Here is a 21,765-nt window from a genome sequence, read left to right as displayed (position 1 = left end):
CCCATTCAACTACATACTGATGCATGCAAGTTTGTTGCATGTTCCGACATAATCAGTTTTTTCTGAATCGTTGGAATTTGTGTCTTATATTCTTTTGTATTTTTTGGATTATCTTTCATTCTTTTCATCTTTAGATTCTTCTCTTTCTTCTCTTTTTCCTCTTTTTTGAATTTCAGGTAACTGATTTGTGATGGTTACTTGAGGATTCGAGGCCACTTAGGCCTCTCCTCTTTTTACAAGTTGAGGCTTCTTTCTTTCTTTGGATCAACTCCATTCAGGACTAATGGATTCTTCGAACGAATTCTCCTCACATGATGCATGACTAAAAAGTTCAAGTAGTTTCAATTTTAATTGGATTTGTAGGATTTCAATTGATGATGATAAAAATTGATGAATGAAACTGAATAATTCTTGCAGAAGAGAAAAATGATAACTGTCGAATTTGAAAAAATGGACGAATGAGTGAAACTTGAAAGCATTTATTCGATTTTAGGATTTTTAGAAGTGAATCCAAGTTTAATGGATAGACATGGATTCAGGTTTGGATAATCTAATTGGTATAGTTGTAATTAGCTAAAAAATTTACTGTTTTATGATTTAAATAAATCAATAAAATTAAAAAAGAAATTAGAGAGAATATATTAAAGTAGAATTTTGGGCAGAGGAGAGGAGTGTGTCTGAGGATTTGATCCGGAGTAGGCCTGTACATTTTACTCGGATCCGAAAACCCGACCCGAAAAAACCCGGTCCAGGTAAGAATCGACCCGATCAAATTATCCTATTGGGTCTTGAGCTAAAGGATCCGCGGGTAGAGTATCCGACCCGAACCGTACCCTATACCCGATAGGATAATTTTAGACCCGAATCAATTACACTAAACCAAGCCTAAACCAGATATGCATCTATTTAAACCAGCCTACTTCTATCTCTTCCCTTCCCCGAAGAACCCGAAACCGAGACAATCCGACCCAAACCCGACCCGATGACCCAAATACCCAGGCCTTTTGCAGGTTTTATACAGGAATATAGGGTAATTTCTCGGGTATGTAGGGTAATTTAGACCCCTTTACTGTATACCCGATCCGAAAATAAAGAAACCCGACCCGAAAACCGAAAACCCGAGAACCGACCCGAAAAATTGTATGATCCGAGAATACTCGGATATTACCGGTTCCTATATTCTTTACCCGATCCGACCCGAACCCAAGACAACCCGAATCGATCCGAAACTGAAATTTTCAAATTATCTTATCGGGTTCTCAACTCTATGATCAGAAGGATCCGGACCCGAGACGATCCGACCCGAACCTGATCTGAGGACCCGAATGCCCGAGCCTAATCTGGAGCTAAGCGGTTCACCAACCTGAGCGGGTTTTTCCTACCGTATTTCAATGGTAAATCAAAACCGGATAACAAATTGAATTGGGGTCAAAATAGGCTCGGTTCGATCGGAAGTCCGGTTTCTTGGTTAAGAGTTGTCTTGGGTAGGGTCTCCGCATCTTTTGGCAACTTTCTTGCGTCACACTTGTGCTGTGTTCGTCCTATCTACCAGATCCCCAATCTAATCGAGAAAAATGGCGCAGAAGCTTAACCTGCCTAGTCCCGCCGTCCCTCCGAATGTATACCGCTCTAGTTTCCCCTCCACTTTCACCTTCGGCGTCGCCACTTCCGCTTACCAGGTCTCCCCGATCTGAAAGCCTTCATCTTTTGATTCCTTACGCTGTCATCACTGACCTAAGTATTGATTGATTGATTTTATAGATCGAAGGGGGCTGGAATGAAGGTAAAAAAGGGCCAAGTATATGGGACAAGTTCACTCATCTTGAAGGTTTCTTCTTTCTTTCTTGCTTCTTCTTATCACAACGAAGACTTTATATATTAACACTGTTTTTTTCCTTGTTATTTAGGAAAAGTTCTTGATGCAAGTAATGGTGATGTCGCTGTAGATCATTACCACAGATATAAGGTTAACAAAAGAGACCTCCTTTTTTTCTCCTATCGTTTCCTTATTTCTTCACATTATCATTTTGCAGGAGGACGTTGAACTTATAGGGACATTAGGATTCAGCGCTTACAGATTTTCCATTTCTTGGTCTCGCATTTTCCCTGGTATGCTCTTAGGCATTGACTTCCTTTTACAGACATGAAATTCTGACTTCTTTTAGCATTTATGCTTGGGGCCATTAAATATGTCTGTACTTGTTGTCTTCAGGGCTCCTTGCAAAAACATATTTAGGTTTGTTCAAGGGCTTATTTTCTTTGGTTTACATTTGTTCTAGATGGCTTAGGAACTGAAGTCAATGAAGAAGGAGTTGCCTTCTACAATAATATTATCAATTCACTTCTTGAAAAGGGTATTTTCTGTTACTCTAGACGATCCTTTTCCTAACTTGGTACATGATCGTTTCACAACATGTTTACTGTTTCAGGTATTGAGCCGTTTGTAACTCTGTACCATTGGGATCTCCCCTCACATCTCCAGGAATCAATCGGAGGTTGGACAAATAGGAAAATTGTGTAAGTTGTACATCGTACTAGACCGTTTTGATATTCTACATATGATCTTGCGTAAGCAGAAATACATTTATTTTGTAGATCTTGTCTTGTGTATGATCCATATCTTGTGAAAGTTTAAGTTTAGCTGATTAAGTCCAAATCTATGTGAATTGTGAAAGCTGTTATGCTTAAGAAGACTAAGATCTTGCATTCCTATAGCTAAAATACAACCAGCACCTGTTTTTGTAGAATTCATTGTGTTGACACTTAACTCTATTACCTTATGTGCAGGGATTATTTTGGGCTCTATGCAGATGCTTGTTTTGCCAGTTTTGGTGATAGAGTGAAGCACTGGATCACACTGAACGAACCACTTCAGACCTCGGTGAATGGACACTGTATTGGGATATTCGCACCTGGGAGAAAAGAGAAGCCCTTGGTCGAACCTTATTTGGTATCACATCATCAAGTTTTGGCCCATGCAACTGCCGTTTCCATATATAGAAGCAAGTACAAGGTATAATCACTAACCTATTCTCGGAATACTGTCTATTCTAGGTTTTTTATAGTGGATCTTTGGTTATGGGAAGATGCGTCAAGGGTAATGTTGCTGAGATCTAGTGCCTTTATCCATCCATCTCAGTTGCTTGTTATTAATCACTGTTCTTTTTGGTTTGCATATATGTATACTAATCTAGGAAAGTCAAGGCGGACAAATCGGTTTGTCGGTTGATTGTGAGTGGGCAGAGGCAAATTCAGAGAAAATGGAGGACAAGGTTGCTGCTGGTAGGCGAATTGACTTTCAACTTGGCTGGTAAGTAAGCTGTGTGCATTGAGTGTATTCTTAAGCATGAAGATAGAATCGTATAGCTGATGGGGCGTCTCTGTGGTAGATTGTTTTTTTTTTAAGATTTAATTTTTGGGAATAGTTCTTTTTGTGCAATTATCTTTTATTTTGTAATTGTAGATATTTTAGAACCTATACTTCACTTACACTGATGTTTCCCATGATTATCTCGTTGTAATTAGTGAGCAACCAAGCTATCTAAATAAGCTTTTTCTCCTTTGTGTTTAAGAAAGTCATAATATCAAATTATAATAAAACTTTGCTAGTGAGAGTAAAACATTGTTACTTCCGTGACATCTTTGAAATAACGAATTGAAATCCTTTGCAGGTTCTTAGATCCTTTGTTTTATGGTGACTATCCTGCAAGTATGCGCCAGAAACTGGGAGATAATCTTCCTACGTTTACTCCAGAAGAAAAGGAGTTTATGCTTCAGAACTCATGGGACTTTCTTGGCCTAAACCACTACACTTCTAGGTTAATTGCTCATGTCTCAAACAAAGAAGCTGAGAGTGACTTTTACCAAGCACAAGAACTGGAAAGGATTGGTAACAAACGCAAACACTGAAATATCTTTTTAACCACTCCCATCTTCTTACTTACTTCCTTCACAGTACTCATCTCTTTTTCTTTTCTGTGCACAGTTGAATGGGAAGATGGAGAGCCAATAGGTGAAAGGGTAAGAACTCTTTTCTTAGTCTGCGGTCAATGTAATGACTCTATTAACATTCCAGGACTTATGCGAAAGGCAAGTATGCATGATCCAATAATCAACTAAACAAATCTGTGACAATTACAGGCTGCTTCAGACTGGCTTTATATTGTGCCCTGGGGAATCCGGAAGACTTTAAATTACATCAGCAAAAAATACAACCACCCTCCAATATTTATTACTGAGAATGGTATATACTTTTCCTTGTAACTCTGTCGTTCATTTTAATATGGTACAGTGCATAGTCTTTTAAGAAGAGCAGAATAGGTTTTGTTGTTCGTGTTAAGTTGAAATTTGTTTCTCAAGTTAAGTAAACACTCAGTTTATGTTATATCTCACTTCATTTGTATACGTCCTGAGCTTTGGTTCACATGGTGCAACACGACAGGCATGGATGATGAAGATGACGGATCTGCTTCTATGCATGAGATGCTAGACGATAAGCGTAGAGTTGCCTACTTCAAGAGTTACCTTGCCAATGTCGCTGAGGCTATCAAGTGAGCCTACGTGTCTCTTTATTCGTATATTTACTAAAAGTTTATCCAGTCAATGTACATTTTACAACAAGTTGACATTGAGTTTTGTTAATTTGAAAAAAAATTGAAACAGAGACGGAGTAGACATAAAGGGATACTTTGCATGGTCTTTGCTGGACAACTTTGAGTGGGCGCAAGGGTTCACCAAAAGGTTCGGTTTGGTATATGTGGATTACAAGAACGGTTTGACCCGTCACCCAAAATCTTCAGCTTATTGGTTCATGAAATTCCTGAAAGGTGATGAAGACAACAAAGGTAAAAAGGATTAAAAAACCAGGAAGAATAAAGCAAAATCTATGACTACATTTACATGATTTGCGTTGTGTTGTTATAAATTTGTACCAAATAGATTATTATGAGCCATAACAAACCAAATTTCTTGGGTTGTTTTTTGGTTTCAAACTCATATTCTGACTAAGTTTATCTTCTTCATTAGATACCCAAACAAGTGACAAACTGTCTTATGATGGTTTATATGATTGTTATAAGGACTAGAAACGGGTGCATTTGCTGGAGAACCATAATACGTTGATACTGATTGAATGGAAAGTTGCAAAATAAATGCCATATACCTTCTTTTTTTTTTCTGATAAAACATATATTAGTTTTTACTATTTATTAGGTACAAATATAATTTTTAACTGATGGTCTGCTAGTAGTGTTATAATTGTGACTTAAAATGTAAGATATGTAATGTAAAGGTCTTTGCTCGATGTGAATGTAATATGTAATTAATCCATTGCGAATAGCTACGACTATGTTATGCAAGTGCCACAACAGTTATAGCCCAATTTGCAACGAGGTTGCCCACACAGGGACCGTGACTAAATTGTTTAGTATTGTCACATACAAAAGATGTGGCTTGCTATGGATTTGGCTGTAACATATTCATGGCTATACTGAAGACGCGAGCATAAACTTGTAAATGTGGATGTTGATTTAATAGCTAAACTTGTAAATGTGTGTGTTGATTTAATAGCTGACGCGAGGTGAGTTAAGAGTCTTGTAAATTTGGAAAGCAAATATATATTTTAGAGAAAAAGCAAGAGAATAAACTTGGGAATAAACTATATTTAATTAATAAAATTTTAGCAAAGAAAACTATATTTAATAAATATATAAATAAAATACTTATTTTTAAAAATATATTATAAAAAAGATTCAAAAGGAATTTTTTGAATTTTAAAAAGTAAATTTGTAAAAAAAACAAAAATCAAATAAAAGAAATTTTAAAGAAAAATCATAAAAAGTTAGAATTTGAAAATTTATAATTCAAAAAACTATAATTTTTATTATTTAAATAATTATTTATATTTCTATATCTAAAAACAAGAATATAATTTTGACTCTTTAATAAAAATGTATTTTTGAAAATGGTTTAATGTAAGTAAACATGATTATAGATACCAATAATGTGGTAAAATGAAAATTTCTCAAAAAAATATTTTAAGCTATTTATCTTTCTACATTTCAATAGATTTATACCTTTCACAATTTTTTTTTCGTTTTTGATTACAAAATCTAAGGTTAACTTAGAAAAAGAAATGATATAAAAATATAACTAATACATAATCAAATTTTTTTTAATAGTTTAAAACATAAACTAATAAGATATAAAAATAAATAAATTAAAAACCCGCGCGAAGCGAGTTATTATTATATATTTATTTTGCTAATTTTATTCATATGTCACTAGTGTTGTTCGACATTGTAAGAGTAACCCCATTGATAGTATTTCAAAGGATATCTATCAACTAAAGAAAATCAAAAATAAAATAAAAGAAGAAAATAATGAATTTTTGTCAGAAAAATTTCTATGCTGACATACTGGTAACTAAAAATTAAAAACATCTTTACCACATGTCATCTAATGTTTGATTCTTTTCTTTTTGTTGCTTTTAATTTAATTAGATAATAAAAGTATTTTTAATTTTTTTTAATGAAAGTAAACATGATTATTGATACCAATAATGTGATAAAATGAAAATTTTTCAAAAACAATTCTTTTAAGCTATTTATCTTTCTACATTTCAATAGATTTATACATTTCACAAGTTTTTTTTTCCTTTTTATTACAAAATATAAGGTTAACCTAGAAAAAGAAATGATATAAAACAATAGCTAATACATAATCAAAATAGTTTTTCAATAGTTTAAAACATAAACTAATAAGATATAAAAATAAATAAATTAAAAATCCATCTGAAGTGAGTTATTATTATATATTTATTTGCTAATTTTATTCATATGTCACTAGTGTTGTTCGACATTGTAAGAGTAACCCCATTGATTCTGTTACAAAAAAAAAAAAAAAGAGTAACCCCATTGATAGTATCTCAAAGGATATCTATCAACTAAAGAAAATCAAAAATAAAATAAAATAAAATAAAAGAAAAAGAGTGAATTTTTGTCAGAAAAAGTTCTATGCAGACATACTGGAAAATAAAAATTAAAAACATCTTTACCACATGTCATCTAATGTTTGATTCTTTTCTTTTTGTTGCTTTAAATTTCATTAGATAATAAAATTATTTTACACATATTACTACTATATTTGCTAAGATACTACATGCAGTATGTAGCCATTGGGAATGCTCTAAGGAATCTTTCAAAACAACATATCATTGAACGTTTGTTAAGACTTTTTGTTGTTTGTTCTATTATTTAAATTACTTTTGTAATAAGTTTTAATGTAAATTGAACAAAATACATGCTATTATTAACTTTAAACATAACATATTTTATAATAGCTTGATAATTTCCAACCTTTATCTGTCTAACAAATCATGTCTTAAAATCTCAGATCATTAAACAGTGTGTTATCCTGAGTAGTAGGCAACTGCATTAGTTGACTTTTACAACACTTGGATGACCAAAAAAAAGAAGAAGACTTTTACAACAAGGCGAACTAGATTATGACCCGTCTTTAAAGGACGGATATATTTTTTGTTTGATATTTTTGTAAAATTAAATATTTATATTTGTATTTTTAGTCATATATATGTCTTTCATTGTATAATATTTTTCGTAAATGATTAATAATAATAAGTTTTAATAATTGTATTAAAATAGTTGGATCAATAGGTCATATTTTAATAGTATTGATTTCATTATTTTAATTAGATACTCAATTAGTTTTTAATTTTTATATTATTATATTTTATTATATCTTCTTTTCAACTTGTTAAAAGTGTTTATATTATATTTTTATGTGAAATTAAAAAATAAAGAAAATAGATTTCAAAACTTTACTATATTTTTAAACATGATTTTGTATATTGACATATTTATAATCTATTCTATTAAATTAGAAATATGACCTTTTGACGAATGTTATGTCCAACTGTTTAATGATCCGTTATTATTTTCTTTATATAGTTGTACCTAATTTTATTTTAATACTAACTAATACAAATACGAAAACTAAATTTTTCAAAAGAAATTAAAACAAAAATATACCCGCCATGTGAAAAGACGGGTCAAAATCTAATCAATACTATTAAAATAAGAATATGACCTATTGATATAGGTGTGGTCTAATTATTTTAATCAATACTATTCAAAGAGGAACATGACATATTGATATAGGTGTGGTCCAACTCTGGTCCAATTATTTTAATCAATATTATTAAAACATGAACATGACTTATTGATATAGGTGTGATCCAACTATTTTAATATATTCCATTAAAACTTTTTATTAATTATTTTAAAGAAATATTATACAAAACACTAATATGACTATAAAATACTAATATAAAAATTAAATTTCTAAAAAGATGTAAAACAAAAAAATACTCAGAATTTAATACAATTATTAAAACTTTTTATTAATCATCTAAGATAAATATTGTACAAAGAAAAATACAAATATGACTAAAATAAATTTCTAAAAAAGTGTAACACAAAAAATATATTCCTTCTTTCAAAGATGAATAATTATATAAGAAAAACGCAAAACAAAGAATAGTCACGTAGTTGTCCTATGAAATCAATAGTCCATGCACCAGTGTTAGATACGGCGGTTTAGAAGTAGTTTTCTTTAGTTAGGATTAATAGAATTTGATTTATATCTATAAAATATTTAGTTTATTACTATTTAAGTAGGTTACGTAGTGAATTTATTATTTGAACTGAACTAATTATCCCCTCCCCCGGATTATTAGGCGTGATTAAGTAGTGGTGATGTTCTTTATTTAATTTTGTTGCAGTTATCATATAAAAAAAATATGTATATCATTGCAGTTATAATATTTAAAAAGATGGACACAACATATATCAATTGGCCATACATGAGAATTAATAGAATAAATAACAATCAAAACATTTCAAAAGTAATAGAGCCGTTGCACCTTAATCGACACATTTGTCATTAATTCCTTTAAGCCATAATAGAGCTGTTGCTCCAAAAAAGTGTCATATTTTCAAAAAAAAAAAACAAAAAACAAAAAACAAATTCGACCGTTAATCCCAACAAAATATCAGCTTTATCGCCTCTATTTTATTCCGTATGCAATGTCAATGTCTATATAAAATCCTAAAGCCAATTGAACTGATACGAACAGAAAAACACTTGCATAAAAAAAATTATCTCTTCCATAGTCAAAATTTGTATAAACCCTTAACCGAAGAAATGGGAATCTCAAGATCTAAAGGAAACACACACAACATCTTCCTACTCTGCAACTACATCCTCTTAGGCTCCGCTTCAAGTTGCATCTTCCTCACAATCTCCCTCCGTCTCTTCCCTTCTCTCTCCGGCCTCTCTCTCATCTTCCTCCACACTCTCACCATCGCCACTGCTGTCACCGGCTGCTCCGTTTTCGCCTCTTCAACCGCTGCAACCACAAGCGACAGATTGTACGGTGCACACATGGTGGCCACAGTCCTCGCTGCCATATTCCAAGGGGCAGTCTCTGTTCTGATATTCACGAGAACTGGGGATTTCCTTAGGGTTCTTAAATCGTATGTTCTGGTAGAAGACGGAGCAGTGATTCTTAAACTCGCCGGTGGTTTGTGTGTGGTGATGTTCTGCTTAGAGTGGGTTGTTCTTGTGTTAGCGTTCTTGTTGAAGTACAGTGATTATTTGGATGAGAGCGTTGTAGATGACGAAGGTAAGTTCCAGAGGCAAGAAGAAGATCTCAAGGATTGGCCTTCTTACCCATTTCAACTCAAGCTTTGATTTCAATTTTAAGTTTTCTATTTTTGGTACTTTGGATACATTCTTTGGTTGATTTATATTAATTTATGTTTGCGAGATGGCAAAAACTATATAGTGTGTATGGTTTTGATGCTTGTTACCTGAGAGTTGTGTGATTTTGTCACACTTAAATAAGATTAGTGTATATTTTAAATTAATGTATTTTGAAAACTATTCATTTCTTCATTCTCTTCTCAACTAGTGAATAGAAAACAAATTAGAAAAGGAAAAAACGCAAGTAAATTAAAATTGTGATGCATTTTGAAAACTATTCATTTCTTCATTCTCTTCTCAACTAGTGAATAGAAAACAAATTAGAAAAGGAAAAAACGCAAGTAAATTAAAATTGTGATGCAAATTTTGTAAACCGGTTTTAATATTTGAATCTAGTCAATGGTCAAGAGATGTTTGTTTTTAATTAAAATTATTGGCACAGAAAATGGTCAAAGTTAACAAACTTGATAAATATACAAACAAACCATATCAATGGCCAAAAAAAAATTAATTTTCATTAAAATTGTTGAAACCAAAATGGTCAAAGTCAACAAGCATGATAAATATTTAAATTTAGATAAAAGTGAACTTAAGGTGTTGAGTTTAGAGAATCTTGTTATTGTTATTGACAAATTGTACCTAATTGATGGTAAAGAAATTGTGAGGGTTTTGTGATAGATGCATTTTATGGGAAAATTTGTCTCTTAGACCAAAAAAAGAGAAGTGATAGTGATAGATTCATTATATATGAGTGATTTGAGTTTTTTTTTCAGCAATGGCGGATCTAGAAACTTTTTTAGTTGTAGGCACAATATTATAAGTATACTCGTAATTTATATACAGTACTGTATATTAGCTAAACAGTAACTACATATTTATTTTGAAATTCTATATTATAATTTTATTTTAATCATCTCTTTTTGTTCACAAGAAAATATTTTACTTAGTTATTTTTGATTATCTGGAAGTTCTCGGCAAAGGCCCGTAACCCTCCAGGTCTAGGACCCAGCCGGCGCTAATACCATTTTGGCGTAAAACATCCCTCTCACGGTGGATCGAACCCATGAACACCACATCACCAACAACTGCGCTTAAACCAAGTGGACTGCCACATCTGTGGTACTTAGTTGTTCCAGACACAATAAATAAAGGTATGAACTAGTTTTGGACAAAAAAAAGCAAAAAAAAACAGAGATAGTGAAAAGAAAACAGAGAATAAGGAAATGACGTTTTTCAATGGGATAGGCAGAATATAATTTGGCATGAAACAAAATGTTATTTGAAAAGCTTCTCTTACGGGGTATCGAACCCTTCATGCTAGCAAAATAAAGGTGCTTGTGGAGACCACTGAGATATCTGAGCAACTCATAGTTTAAATGAACGCAAATTGTATATAATTTGTCGGGGGCACGTGACCTTGTACCATCAACGTGGGTCCACCCCTGCTTTCAAGTGATGAAGTTAAGACTGTGACTAGTATCAGAGATTGGGATGACAGGATAGACGAACGACGAGACATAGATATTACGGGGGTGACAACACTGAATAATAACAAAGTGGGATGATAACTTAGGATGACGATGTTGGAATGACGCTGTCAGAATGATAACTTGATAAGCCAAGAAAAGCTGCAGAATGTTAACTTTGGAAGGTGACATCGACATGAATGCATGCCTCAGTGCCTCACCAAAGACCATGGTCGTTTGGCGCATGGTCTTTTTGATCTCCTAATGAAATTTCTCTATAAAATTACTCTCAATTTCTCTCTCTTGTCTTCTCCAAAAGAATATATATATAATTTTTTTTTCTAAAAATAAAATATTTTTTTCTTCGGTGGATACAATTTCATATTTATAGAAAAAAATGACACTATTTATTTTTTGTCATGGTTTTTCTACTTGTGTAATGAGTCAATGTGTGTCACAAAAAAAAGTAATGAGTCAATGTTGATTTAGGTGGAGTTAAATGGTCCACCATCAATAATTAGGTTTGGGAACGGATCGAATATTCGAGTTTTTAAAGGTCTTTATGATTTGCTTCGTATGGTACAAATATCTAATTTTCTGATTTGCTTTACTTCAGAAAAATACAGATATTTGAAAAATCGGATATCCGAAAAATAAATAGATATTTGCGGATATCTACGGATATTTACGGATATCTTATCTGTTTTGATTAATACAAATAATCTTAAAAATTCGATACAAATTTGTTTTGAATTTTTTTTTTTTGCGTGATATATAGTATGATGGAATGAGGAATCGAGAAGATTTTCACTATCACTGTTGATAATGCTCATAGCAATGACAATGATATTAGACACTTTAAAAAAGGCTGAATTATTTGAGCGCTGATGCTTTACTTTTAGGAGGAAAATTTATGCGTGTTCTTTGTTGTGCTCATATTTTGAAACCTCATTGTCAAAGATGGTCTAGATGAAATCAGTAGAAGTGTGGAGGCTATTAGGAATGCAGTGAAATATCTAAGGTCTTCTGATCATCGATTTCAGTTCTTTCAAATGCAGTTAAGAATATGCAGAAAAGTTACAAGAGGGAGTTTGGTTTTGGATTCCTCTACAAGGTGGAATTCTATTTATCTCATGTTAGAAGGCAGCTCTCAAATTTAGGTCAACGTTTGATATAATGGCCAATAAAGGCAAACCATATGTAATGCTTATTTTTTTTTAGTGGGAGAACAAAAAAAAAGAGATGGACCACCGGTAGAAGAAGATTGGAATAAAGTTTATCGTTTGAAAAAAAATCTTAAAGATTTTTTTTTAATGATTCTATATTGGCATTTTCTGCTTTTAAACCAGTGACATCTAGTTCTTGTTATGATGAAATTTGCAGCATCGAAACATCATTTATCTCATTGAGTAATGATTAATGATCCTAAAGTGAGAGCTATGACATCTCCGATGCGAGAAAAATTTGACAAATATTGGGATGATTTGGAAAACTTGAACTTGGTATTGATTGTTGCCAGTGTCTTCAATCCATGCAGTAAGTTGGTGTTTCTTACCATTGGCTTTGAAAACATGTACGGCAAAAAATAATTCGACTGCTATTGAAATGAAAGAAAAATTCATGCGTCTTTTACGCAAGTGATTTGATGCGTAAAAGATATCTCAGAGCATGAACATGGATGCATCGAATGAAAGTCAAATTGGACAGGCAGCTTGTTTGGTTACTGATATGACGGTTGGTGGATCTTTATCTAGTAGCACTTGTCGTTGCTCCACATTATTTTCCACGCTTTATCAGCAAATGCAGTTTTCTAACCAGTGTGTTGAATCAGCTAATGATTTAAGCATATATTTGATGGAAAAGGTTAAAGTAGAATCAGCTATGGCACAAGATATGACATTCTATCATGGTAGAGAAACAATAGTGTGAAGTTTCCTATCTTGTCTGAAAAATAGCTAAGGATATTCTTGCGATCTCTGTCTCCTCTGTTTCATCTGAATCTACTTTCAGCATTGCCAATCAAATCTTAGACCCATATAGGAGTTCTCTTTCGCTTCCTATGGTTGAAGCCTTATCTTGACACCAAAATTGGATCCAAACTGCAATTTTATATGATAAACAAAAGAGCATCAAACATATGTTGCATGAATATGAATTTATGGACTCTAGTAGTTGGTAATTCATATTTTAACTTGTAAATATCTAATCTATTAAAACATGAATACAAATAAAACTTAACTCTTAGAGCATCAAAATACAATTACTTATATGATTATTCATATGATGGACCAATACAATTAATTATATGATGACATATATATGATACATAATATTGACTAGGGCTGGGCGTTCTCATGTATCAATTCCGGTTCGTTTCAGATCTGTTTGGGTTTCGGGTTTCTAGGATCAAATATTTCAGTCTCATTCATATATTTCTAAATTTCAGTTCGAATTATGATTAGGGCGTTCAAGTATCCATCGGGGTTTGTTTCAGATCTATTTGGGTTTTAGGTTTCCGAGGTCAAAGATTTCAGTCCCATTCAGATATTTCTAAATTTCACTTAGAATTATATTCGGACTTTTGCGGGTTTAGTTCCGGTTCTAATAACCCATTTAAATTATTTTTTTAAATTCATTATATATTTTGAATTTTTAAAATTCTATAAATAAAATAATAAATTCTATATAAATCTGAATAACATAAGTCAGAATACCTAAACTTAACATATAAATTGGTTTGGTTTAAATTTTGGATCAGAAATAAATAATTATTTTAAATATTTTTGGTGTTCTGAGTGTACTTCCACTATGTTAGATATTTATATTTGACTATTTTTATATATTTTCAAGTATTTAAACCAACCTAAAAGTATCATATATATTTAGGATGTTTTTATATACAATTAAATTAAAATGATTAAATATATATAAGTATATAAATCTTTTTCGGATACATTTTGATATCCAAAATACTTTGGTTCGAATTGGTTATGGTTTCGGTTGTCTAAATATCAATTTTTTTAATAATTTGGATATTTAATCAATTTTGGTTCGATTTGGTAATACTTTTTTGGATCGTGATCGGTTTGGTTCTTCAGATTTGAACTTTTTATAGCTTTGATATTGACATGAAAAATAAATAGCAATATATTTTTTGGAATATACATCCACATGGGCGTGCAGATCAAAATCTAATTGATTTATTATATTTACAAGCATTGAAGTTATTCTTAAAAAAATATCTGTAAACGAACAAAATTTTGCGTTCAGTCGAAGGAAACATGACTTTGATGGACAATGTCACCAACTATGGAAGAGTGCGAAAAACTTCTTTCATGCTTATGTTTTGTTTTTCATTATTTATTTTTCACAATTTTGAGCTTTGATTTTAGTTTTAGATTTGATTATTTTACTTGTTTCTCTTTGACATTCAATTAGTTATAGAATGAATATCTGGTATTTTTTTAATAACTGATAACTTTGACAAAATGGCTCTTTAAAATTCATATAATATGTAACCGAACCAAATAATAATGTATTTTTGGTATAAAACCGAATAAACCAAAAAATTGGTAGTATAAAATCCGAACCAAACCAAATTAGATATGGTTCTAATTTTTGTAAACAAAAATACCAAAAAAACAAAAAAAACAAACTGAAACCAAACTAAAATCAGGATTGAACGGCCCGAAATCCATATTGTAACCATGCATGTTTCAAATTCAGGTTATTTTGGTTTGGATTCAGTATTTTTATATATCATACAAAAATAAAAAAATGAAATTGAATATTTAAAAGATTTGTTTAAGTTTTGAAAACTTATTTTAAGATCATATCAAAATAAATATGTAATTGAGTATTTGAGTTAGTTATTTAAGTTTCAAATACTTCTTCAATACTGATTTGAATCTGCTGTCCGTACTTTATTGTATTAGCATAATAACACTTGGGATTTATAGACATTTTATATCATCATCATATATGTATCTACTTTTTTTTGTAAGGATTTGGTTCGGATCCGGGTTTTTGGATCTTTTTCCCCGACCTCACCTAGTAAAGTATGTGTCCTAAAATCGTTTACGGTTCATCCAATGTATAAGGCTAAGAAATGTTTGGGGATGATATCTTCATCTACAACGTCCACCCAAATTGCCATGTCAGCACCATACACAGTCGTATTAGCCAATTATAATTATTTTTAAAAAAATATTCCAAAAGAAACGGAAACCGAAGAAGAAAAGATGATGCTGAACAGAACACTTGTTTCTTCTTCCTCACTTTCTCTCTTACCAAACTCAAAACCTTTCGTCTCCTCCGGATTTCGTTCTTCCTCCTTCTCCGGCGGCTTCATTCGCAGAATCGACCATAAGCCTCTCCGTGTGATGACTCCCAATTTGACACCGAGAGCTATGGCGGCACAGCAGCTCGAGAACGCCGATCAGCTCATCGATTCCGTTGAAACTTTTATCTTCGATTGTGACGGTGACCATACAGTTTTAATAACGATGCTATATTTATAATGATGATATACGACCTGTGTGTTTTTCTTCTAAACTATTATGCATCTCTCTCGTCACGTTCAAAACATGTTGAGCTTACAACAGTTATGTTAGTTAGTGTTCATTGGGGAGAGAGCTTGGCGACTTGAGAGATAATTGAGAAAGAGATGCTATTATGATTATTCTTACAATCATTGTAGCTCACAATATATATCAATCTTCTAAGCGAAATGTGGTGAACCAATTTGTTAATTGTTGTGTTGGTAGGAGTCATTTGGAAGGGAGATAAATTGATTGAGGGAGTTCCTGAAACTCTTGATATGCTCCGTGCCAAGGTTGGTAAGCAAAATCTCAATTCATAGAAAATTTGACTATAGTTTGAATTGTTCTCTTTTCAGCTGATTTTACGTAGTTTTAGCTTTTGCATTTTTTTTTTTTTTTGGAGTCAAGACTCTTTTAAGAAGTTTCTTCCATTACATCAAAAATTGCTATTCTACAACTATCCAGGGAAAGAGGTTGGTTTTTGTGACGAACAACTCAACTAAATCTAGGAAACAATATGGCAAAAAGTTTGAGACTCTTGGCCTGAATGTTAACGAGGTTAGTAGTTTAGTTCCCAGTCTAGCTAGCCCTTTAGATATAAGTTTTTGTTTTTTATTTATTTAAAAAGTAGTCTTCTTTACAGGAGGAAATATTTGCTTCTTCTTTTGCTGCAGCTGCATACTTGCAGTCTATTAATTTCCCCAAAGATAAGAAGGTAAGCCCATCCATCTTTCAGTCAAAACTATTCAATAAGCATCGTCTAGTAAAACATGTCACCAGTCTCATATGCCAATCAAATGGTTAAAAGAGCTTGTCGGTAAGTTCTGATGCATCTTTATTCAGGTCTACGTGATTGGTGAGGAGGGTATTTTGAAAGAGCTCGACCTTGCTGGTTTTCAATACCTTGGAGGTCCGGTATGTATCGTTTACCTTCCTTTCTAACTTTCCCCTTTTGGTTCTCGGTGATCTACTTTTACTTTGTTCAAAACTGGCATTATTCTGAACAGTTAATTCTTTTAAATACAGGATGATGGTAAAAAACAAATTGAACTGAAGCCAGGATTTCTCATGGAGCATGATAATGATGTATGTCATCCCTCCTATACCAATTTATATATTTATAACTGAGTATAGTTTCACTGAAAATGCTTTCCAGGTGGGAGCTGTGGTGGTTGGATTTGACCGCTATTTCAACTACTACAAAATTCAGTAAGATCCTCATATTATGTGTGTTTCCTTTATTTACATGTACCATCAAAAAATGGCACTTCAGGACTGATATACTTACTGCTCTATGGATGAGCTCTGTGCTATATAAATTTTATCCTGAGTTTGGTGATCTAATAGCTTCATTTCAATGGAAGGTATGGAACTCTCTGTATCCGCGAAAACCCGGGCTGTCTTTTCATTGCTACAAACCGAGATGCTGTCACTCACCTTACCGATGCTCAAGAATGGGCAGGTTGGCTTCTTGTATCTTTTTTTGTACTGTCTTTTTTTTTATATTTTTTCTTTAGTTTAGTCGTTAGGATTTTAGTCCTCTCCTGTTAATTCACGTCTAGTCTATATATAGTGTTTTGGTTATGCAAAAGTTCTTTCTTTGTCTATGATTACCCCTTTCTAACATCCGTGACCACATTGCATTTACTGGGTCTCAGGTGGTGGCTCTATGGTTGGTGCTCTTGTTGGATCCTGTCAACGTGAACCTCTTGTAGTTGGCAAACCCTCAACTTTTATGATGGACTATTTGTCAGACAAGTAAGACTAAATTCTCTTAATCTGTCTTTCTGTTTCGTAATCAGTCTTTTCTACAAGTCACAAGTTCATAAAGCACAGGAAATTTGTGTTTTGTACGTCCATCTAGTTTACAAAAGATATTTGCCAAGTAATGAGAATGTTGATCCTAAAATTGAGCATTGCCATTTTCTAAAAAACAAATTGTGCAGATTTGGAATTGAAAAGTCACAGATATGCATGGTGGGTGATAGATTGGACACTGATATTTTGTTTGGGCAGAATGGTGGTTGTAAAACTCTTCTTGTCCTCTCTGGTATGACTAATCATCCCTAAAAACAGTTCTTCTCTTTTCACAGTCTCGGTTTCAACCATCTAAAATTTCTTCACATTATATTTGTTGACTTGAAGGTGTTACTTCAATCTCCATGTTGGAAAGCTCTGAGAACAAGATACAACCAGATTTCTACACCAGCAAGATTTCTGATTTTCTCTCCCTCAAAGCAGCTAATGTGTGATAGAACAAGAAATCACTTTACTCTGTACAACTCAGCAACTACAGAGTCAATCCACACGTTTATCTATGTATAAACTTTTTCTTAGCTTATTTTGGCAAGCTTCATTTATTCGAAGCGTCTTCCTCTATTAGATTGTCCTACATCGGTTGAGACAATGGTCCTTGGGCAATATATAAGTGTATGGGCAATCCTCCACTCTTGAGCTAGCTTTTGGTATCAGAACCCATGGTTAAGCCCAGCAAGATGATTTCCCATATAAATAGTTGTCTACCTATGTAGCCTATAAAAATGGCCCATCTTGCTGTGGTATGTCCGAGATGTTGGGCTTGGGCTGTTTCCGTTGGACCGTTTCCCACCCACATCTCGAGAGGGGCTATTAGATTGTCCTACATCGGTTGAGACAATGGTCCTTGGGCAATATATAAGTGTATGGGCAATCCTCCACTCTTGAGCTAGCTTTTGGGTGTGAGTTAGGCCTATCACTAATATCCTCGTGCATGGCGCATTAGCGAGCACCCATCTCACCCTCTCTAAGTGACACTAATGTTTATCTCACATAACTTTAAATTTAAAAATACTATTTTATTTATATTTAAATAAAGTTTTCAGTAATCAAAAATTTAATAACGTAATAATCGGAAGAAACTGAATTTATCGTTTATCAAAGCAAGAAAAGCGGATGTATTCTCCGGAAGATAAAGGAAAAATTCACTGGTTTAGTTGGGACAAGCTGTGTATTCCTAAGGATCTTGGAGAGATGGGATTTAAAGACATAGAAATCTTTAATCAATTTCTTCTAGCTAAACAAGCTTAAAAATAATCATTTCTTCACCTTCATCTCTCTTCAGTAAATTCTTAAAGAGTAGATATTTTCCTGCTTCCTTAGGGTTCTCGCCCTTCTTATACTTGGAAGAGTATCTTATTTGGTAAAGAGTTTCTAGTCAAAGGGTTGAGACACATGGTTGGAGATGGAAGTTCTCTTTCGGTTTGGTCTTCTCCTTGGTTGGCTGAAGGAGATAGAATGTGAATCCCGCTAATGAAGAATACTTTGGTTGATCTTAATCTTAGAGTAAGTGATCTTCTATGCCTAACTCTCATTATTGGAATCTTGGCTTGCAGGAAGATCTTTTTTACCCTCAAGATGTTGAGATCATTCTCAAGATCAAACCTATTATCTCTTCTGCGGATTTCTTTATTTGGAATCACTCTCGTTCTGGAGAATATTTGGTAAGATCAGGTTATTGGCTTGCACTTGCAGAAAAAGAAATTAGTAAAGAAGCATTTGTCGCGGGAGGTATGCTGCCATCATCATTAAATGGTATCAAGGATAGAATTTGGTCACTTGATACGGTTTCAAATATCAAAATTTTATTACGGAAAGTTATTAGTGGAGAATTACCAGTTACTGACAATCTTACAGAACGAGGCATGAAAATTCTCGTTGTCAGATATGTGGGTTGGAGGGTGAATCTATAAACTACCATGTTCTCTTCGCTTGTTCCATAGCAAGACAAACGGGCAACCAGCAACTTCCCTCATCCTCCCAATGGGTTTGATTCTTCCTCTGTCTATTCCAACATTTTATATGTTTTAAAGACAAGGAATAACAATCTCATTTCAGAACAAATCAGAAGAAGTGGACCGTGGATTATTTGGTCCATTTGGGAAAATTGAAACTCATTTCTTTTTGAAGGAAAAATAGATCTTGGTTCTTCCTTTATTAAAGCTATTTTTGAAGAAATGGATCATTGGTATCAGATAAAGACTCAAGATCATCAAGAAAAAAGCCATTGATCTAGAAAGGAAAAAGAAGATAATTTTTGGTTGGAAGCCTCCTCCAGATTCTTGGTTTAAATGTGATATTGCTTCGGCATGGGACAAGGATAAACATCAAAGTGGAGCCTCTTGAATCATTCGGAATTGTGATGGAAAAGTTCTCATGAATGGTAGGAGATCTTTTGTCGGAATCTCAAGCAAGTTTGAAGCATCTTTGGAAAGTTGGAGTTGGGCACTAGAAAGTATGAAGAATCTCCACTTTAATGCTATCATTTTTGTTTCCGATGATCATGATATTATAAGTGCAATCTCCAAACCTTCAGCTTGGCCTTCAATCAAGTTCTACTCCACCATTTTATTAGACTTGTTGCATGATATTGTAGATTTGGAAAGCTCAACTTCACTCCCACCGGAATCTCATTGGAGCAAAGCTTATTGCTAGAAGTGTGATTAAAAGGATCTCTATCAATCATATATCGCTGTTGGTTTTCCATCCTGGCTTAACCATCTTTTTGTAATTCTCATACATCAATGAAGCAATAGTGTTTAAGAAGAAACAGTAAGAAAAGCGGGAGAAATGATCTAAGAGCATTGATCTTTCAAAATATTCATCTAGGAAAATAAAGAGAAATAAGTAACACTAAATCACTCAATGAGGATGAGATGCTAAACCCGCAAGCGTATGGATTCAGACCTAGCAATACAACTAGATAACTTATTCATAATATATAACAAACAAAACATCTAATGCACCCAAACATCTAGTTGTGAGATAAGTGCTTACTCACTCCTAAATAAAGTTTCCCTTACGAAGAATTCATATATGTAATTAGTCCCCACACATCCATGGGAGACTTTATGTCAATCAATGTTCCTCTGGTTATAGGTTGATGTACGCCTGGTAAAGCAATAACAACCTCTTATCAGTTATAAAGTGCGGTATGGGATAAGGAGTAGTACCTCTTATAGAGTAACAAAGATAATTTTGAAGATAATTAGGTAGTTTGATCTTTCTTGAAGTTGTTCAACCTCACATTAGAGCTATTCATTAATAGGTTTATATAGACTTTGTGATACAGAATTGTGTTAACCTGATTTTCAAAAACAAATTGAAGCATAGGTAATATTGTTTAAAATTATTGTTTAGATCGAGAAACAAACATATATTCACTCTGTGAAAACATTAATTTAAGCTCAGAGAGAACATATACATAATACAGTCTCCAAATTCGTCACTAAGAACACTCGCAATAGAGATTACTCGCAACAGAGATTCTTAAAGGGTAGTTCTTAAAAAATAATAATTAAATAATTAGTGGACCTCACTAAAAATTAAGGATTCAATCCTTAGGGCATCATTATTGGTGGGCAGCCCTTAACTTTTTTTTTTTTTTTTTTTTTTTTGTTCATCAAACACTTAAGGGCACATAAGGGCAGCCCTTAGATAAAAAATAAAAAAAAAAAAAAAAAGTTAAGGGCTGCCCACCAATAATGATGGCCTTAAAATCTCTAAATAAGGACTTCTTCTTAGTGAATCTCTTGCACTATTCGCGGACTGCCACATGTCGTGGGGTCCGCGAATGGTTAGTATTTTCTGTTTTTAATCTGAAAAAATAATTAAAAATTTATAAAACACTATTTGTAAGGACTCCAATGGAGTATCACCATTGGATGTGCTCTAAGACTACTTACAATTGTGGTTTTATCAACTGTTGATAAATTTTAACAACTGTTGATAAACTTACAATGGTTTGTTGTAAAAGATAAAAATATGATGTGGCAAAATCAGTGTTGAAACTTATCAACACCGTTGAAAGAAAAATATGGGCATTTTTTGTATGACGTGGTAAATAATGATTGGACCAAGATATTAAATTTGTCTCTCAGATTTTAATTGCAAACCAAGTAGATAGAAGAAGACATGTGTAAAAACCTGATTAAATGTTC

General features: G+C 33.0%; 3 protein-coding genes across 3 annotated transcripts; all 3 read left to right on the top strand.

Annotated features, from left to right (window-relative positions):
- The first annotated feature begins 1,499 nt into the window (after nucleotides 1-1,499).
- LOC108855783 (beta-glucosidase 42) lies at nucleotides 1,500-5,026 on the top strand. The gene is made up of 13 exons (XM_018629684.2): nucleotides 1,500-1,679; nucleotides 1,762-1,828; nucleotides 1,908-1,966; nucleotides 2,034-2,109; nucleotides 2,280-2,354; nucleotides 2,430-2,517; nucleotides 2,788-3,013; nucleotides 3,195-3,310; nucleotides 3,672-3,889; nucleotides 3,986-4,020; nucleotides 4,141-4,243; nucleotides 4,442-4,550; nucleotides 4,663-5,026. Exons 1-13 carry the CDS (start codon nucleotides 1,575-1,577, stop codon nucleotides 4,856-4,858), a joined length of 1,473 nt encoding a protein of 490 aa, XP_018485186.1. The 5' UTR covers nucleotides 1,500-1,574; the 3' UTR covers nucleotides 4,859-5,026.
- A 4,099-nt stretch (nucleotides 5,027-9,125) lies between these two features.
- On the top strand, nucleotides 9,126-9,963 carry LOC108849680 (uncharacterized). Its single transcript, XM_018623271.2, has one exon. The coding sequence runs from the start codon at nucleotides 9,223-9,225 to the stop codon at nucleotides 9,769-9,771; it is 549 nt and encodes a 182-aa protein (XP_018478773.1). The 5' UTR covers nucleotides 9,126-9,222; the 3' UTR covers nucleotides 9,772-9,963.
- A 5,489-nt stretch (nucleotides 9,964-15,452) lies between these two features.
- Nucleotides 15,453-18,169, top strand: LOC108854197 (phosphoglycolate phosphatase 1A, chloroplastic). Its single transcript, XM_018627704.2, has 11 exons — nucleotides 15,453-15,731; nucleotides 16,016-16,083; nucleotides 16,256-16,348; nucleotides 16,434-16,505; nucleotides 16,634-16,705; nucleotides 16,817-16,876; nucleotides 16,947-16,999; nucleotides 17,155-17,252; nucleotides 17,449-17,548; nucleotides 17,737-17,840; nucleotides 17,936-18,169. The coding sequence occupies exons 1-11, from the start codon at nucleotides 15,491-15,493 to the stop codon at nucleotides 18,040-18,042; spliced, it is 1,068 nt and encodes a 355-aa protein (XP_018483206.1). The 5' UTR covers nucleotides 15,453-15,490; the 3' UTR covers nucleotides 18,043-18,169.
- Nucleotides 18,170-21,765: the final 3,596 nt, after the last annotated feature.

The sequence above is a fragment of the Raphanus sativus genome, chromosome 4 (genome assembly GCF_000801105.2).
Source record: "Raphanus sativus cultivar WK10039 chromosome 4, ASM80110v3, whole genome shotgun sequence".
Classification (NCBI taxonomy): Eukaryota; Viridiplantae; Streptophyta; class Magnoliopsida; order Brassicales; family Brassicaceae; genus Raphanus; species Raphanus sativus.
Note: the sequence above shows the minus strand (reverse complement) of the source record. Positions and strands in the feature narration are given on the sequence as shown.

What these genes read in the sequence shown, in the direction of transcription:
- LOC108849680 (XM_018623271.2), top strand. Translation starts at nt 9,223, where the DNA reads ATGGGAATCTCAAGATCTAAAGGAAACACACACAACATCTTCCTACTC.
- LOC108854197 (XM_018627704.2), top strand. Translation starts at nt 15,491, where the DNA reads ATGATGCTGAACAGAACACTTGTTTCTTCTTCCTCACTTTCTCTCTTA. An exon ending in TTGGCCTGAATGTTAACGAG is followed by an intron (nt 16,349 to 16,433) that starts GTTAGTAGTTTA and finishes TCTTCTTTACAG; the next exon opens with GAGGAAATATTTGCTTCTTC. An exon ending in TCATGGAGCATGATAATGAT is followed by an intron (nt 16,877 to 16,946) that starts GTATGTCATCCC and finishes AATGCTTTCCAG; the next exon opens with GTGGGAGCTGTGGTGGTTGG.
- LOC108855783 (XM_018629684.2), top strand. Translation starts at nt 1,575, where the DNA reads ATGGCGCAGAAGCTTAACCTGCCTAGTCCCGCCGTCCCTCCGAATGTA. An exon ending in CAAGTTCACTCATCTTGAAG is followed by an intron (nt 1,829 to 1,907) that starts GTTTCTTCTTTC and finishes CTTGTTATTTAG; the next exon opens with GAAAAGTTCTTGATGCAAGT. An exon ending in ACAAGAACTGGAAAGGATTG is followed by an intron (nt 3,890 to 3,985) that starts GTAACAAACGCA and finishes TTCTGTGCACAG; the next exon opens with TTGAATGGGAAGATGGAGAG.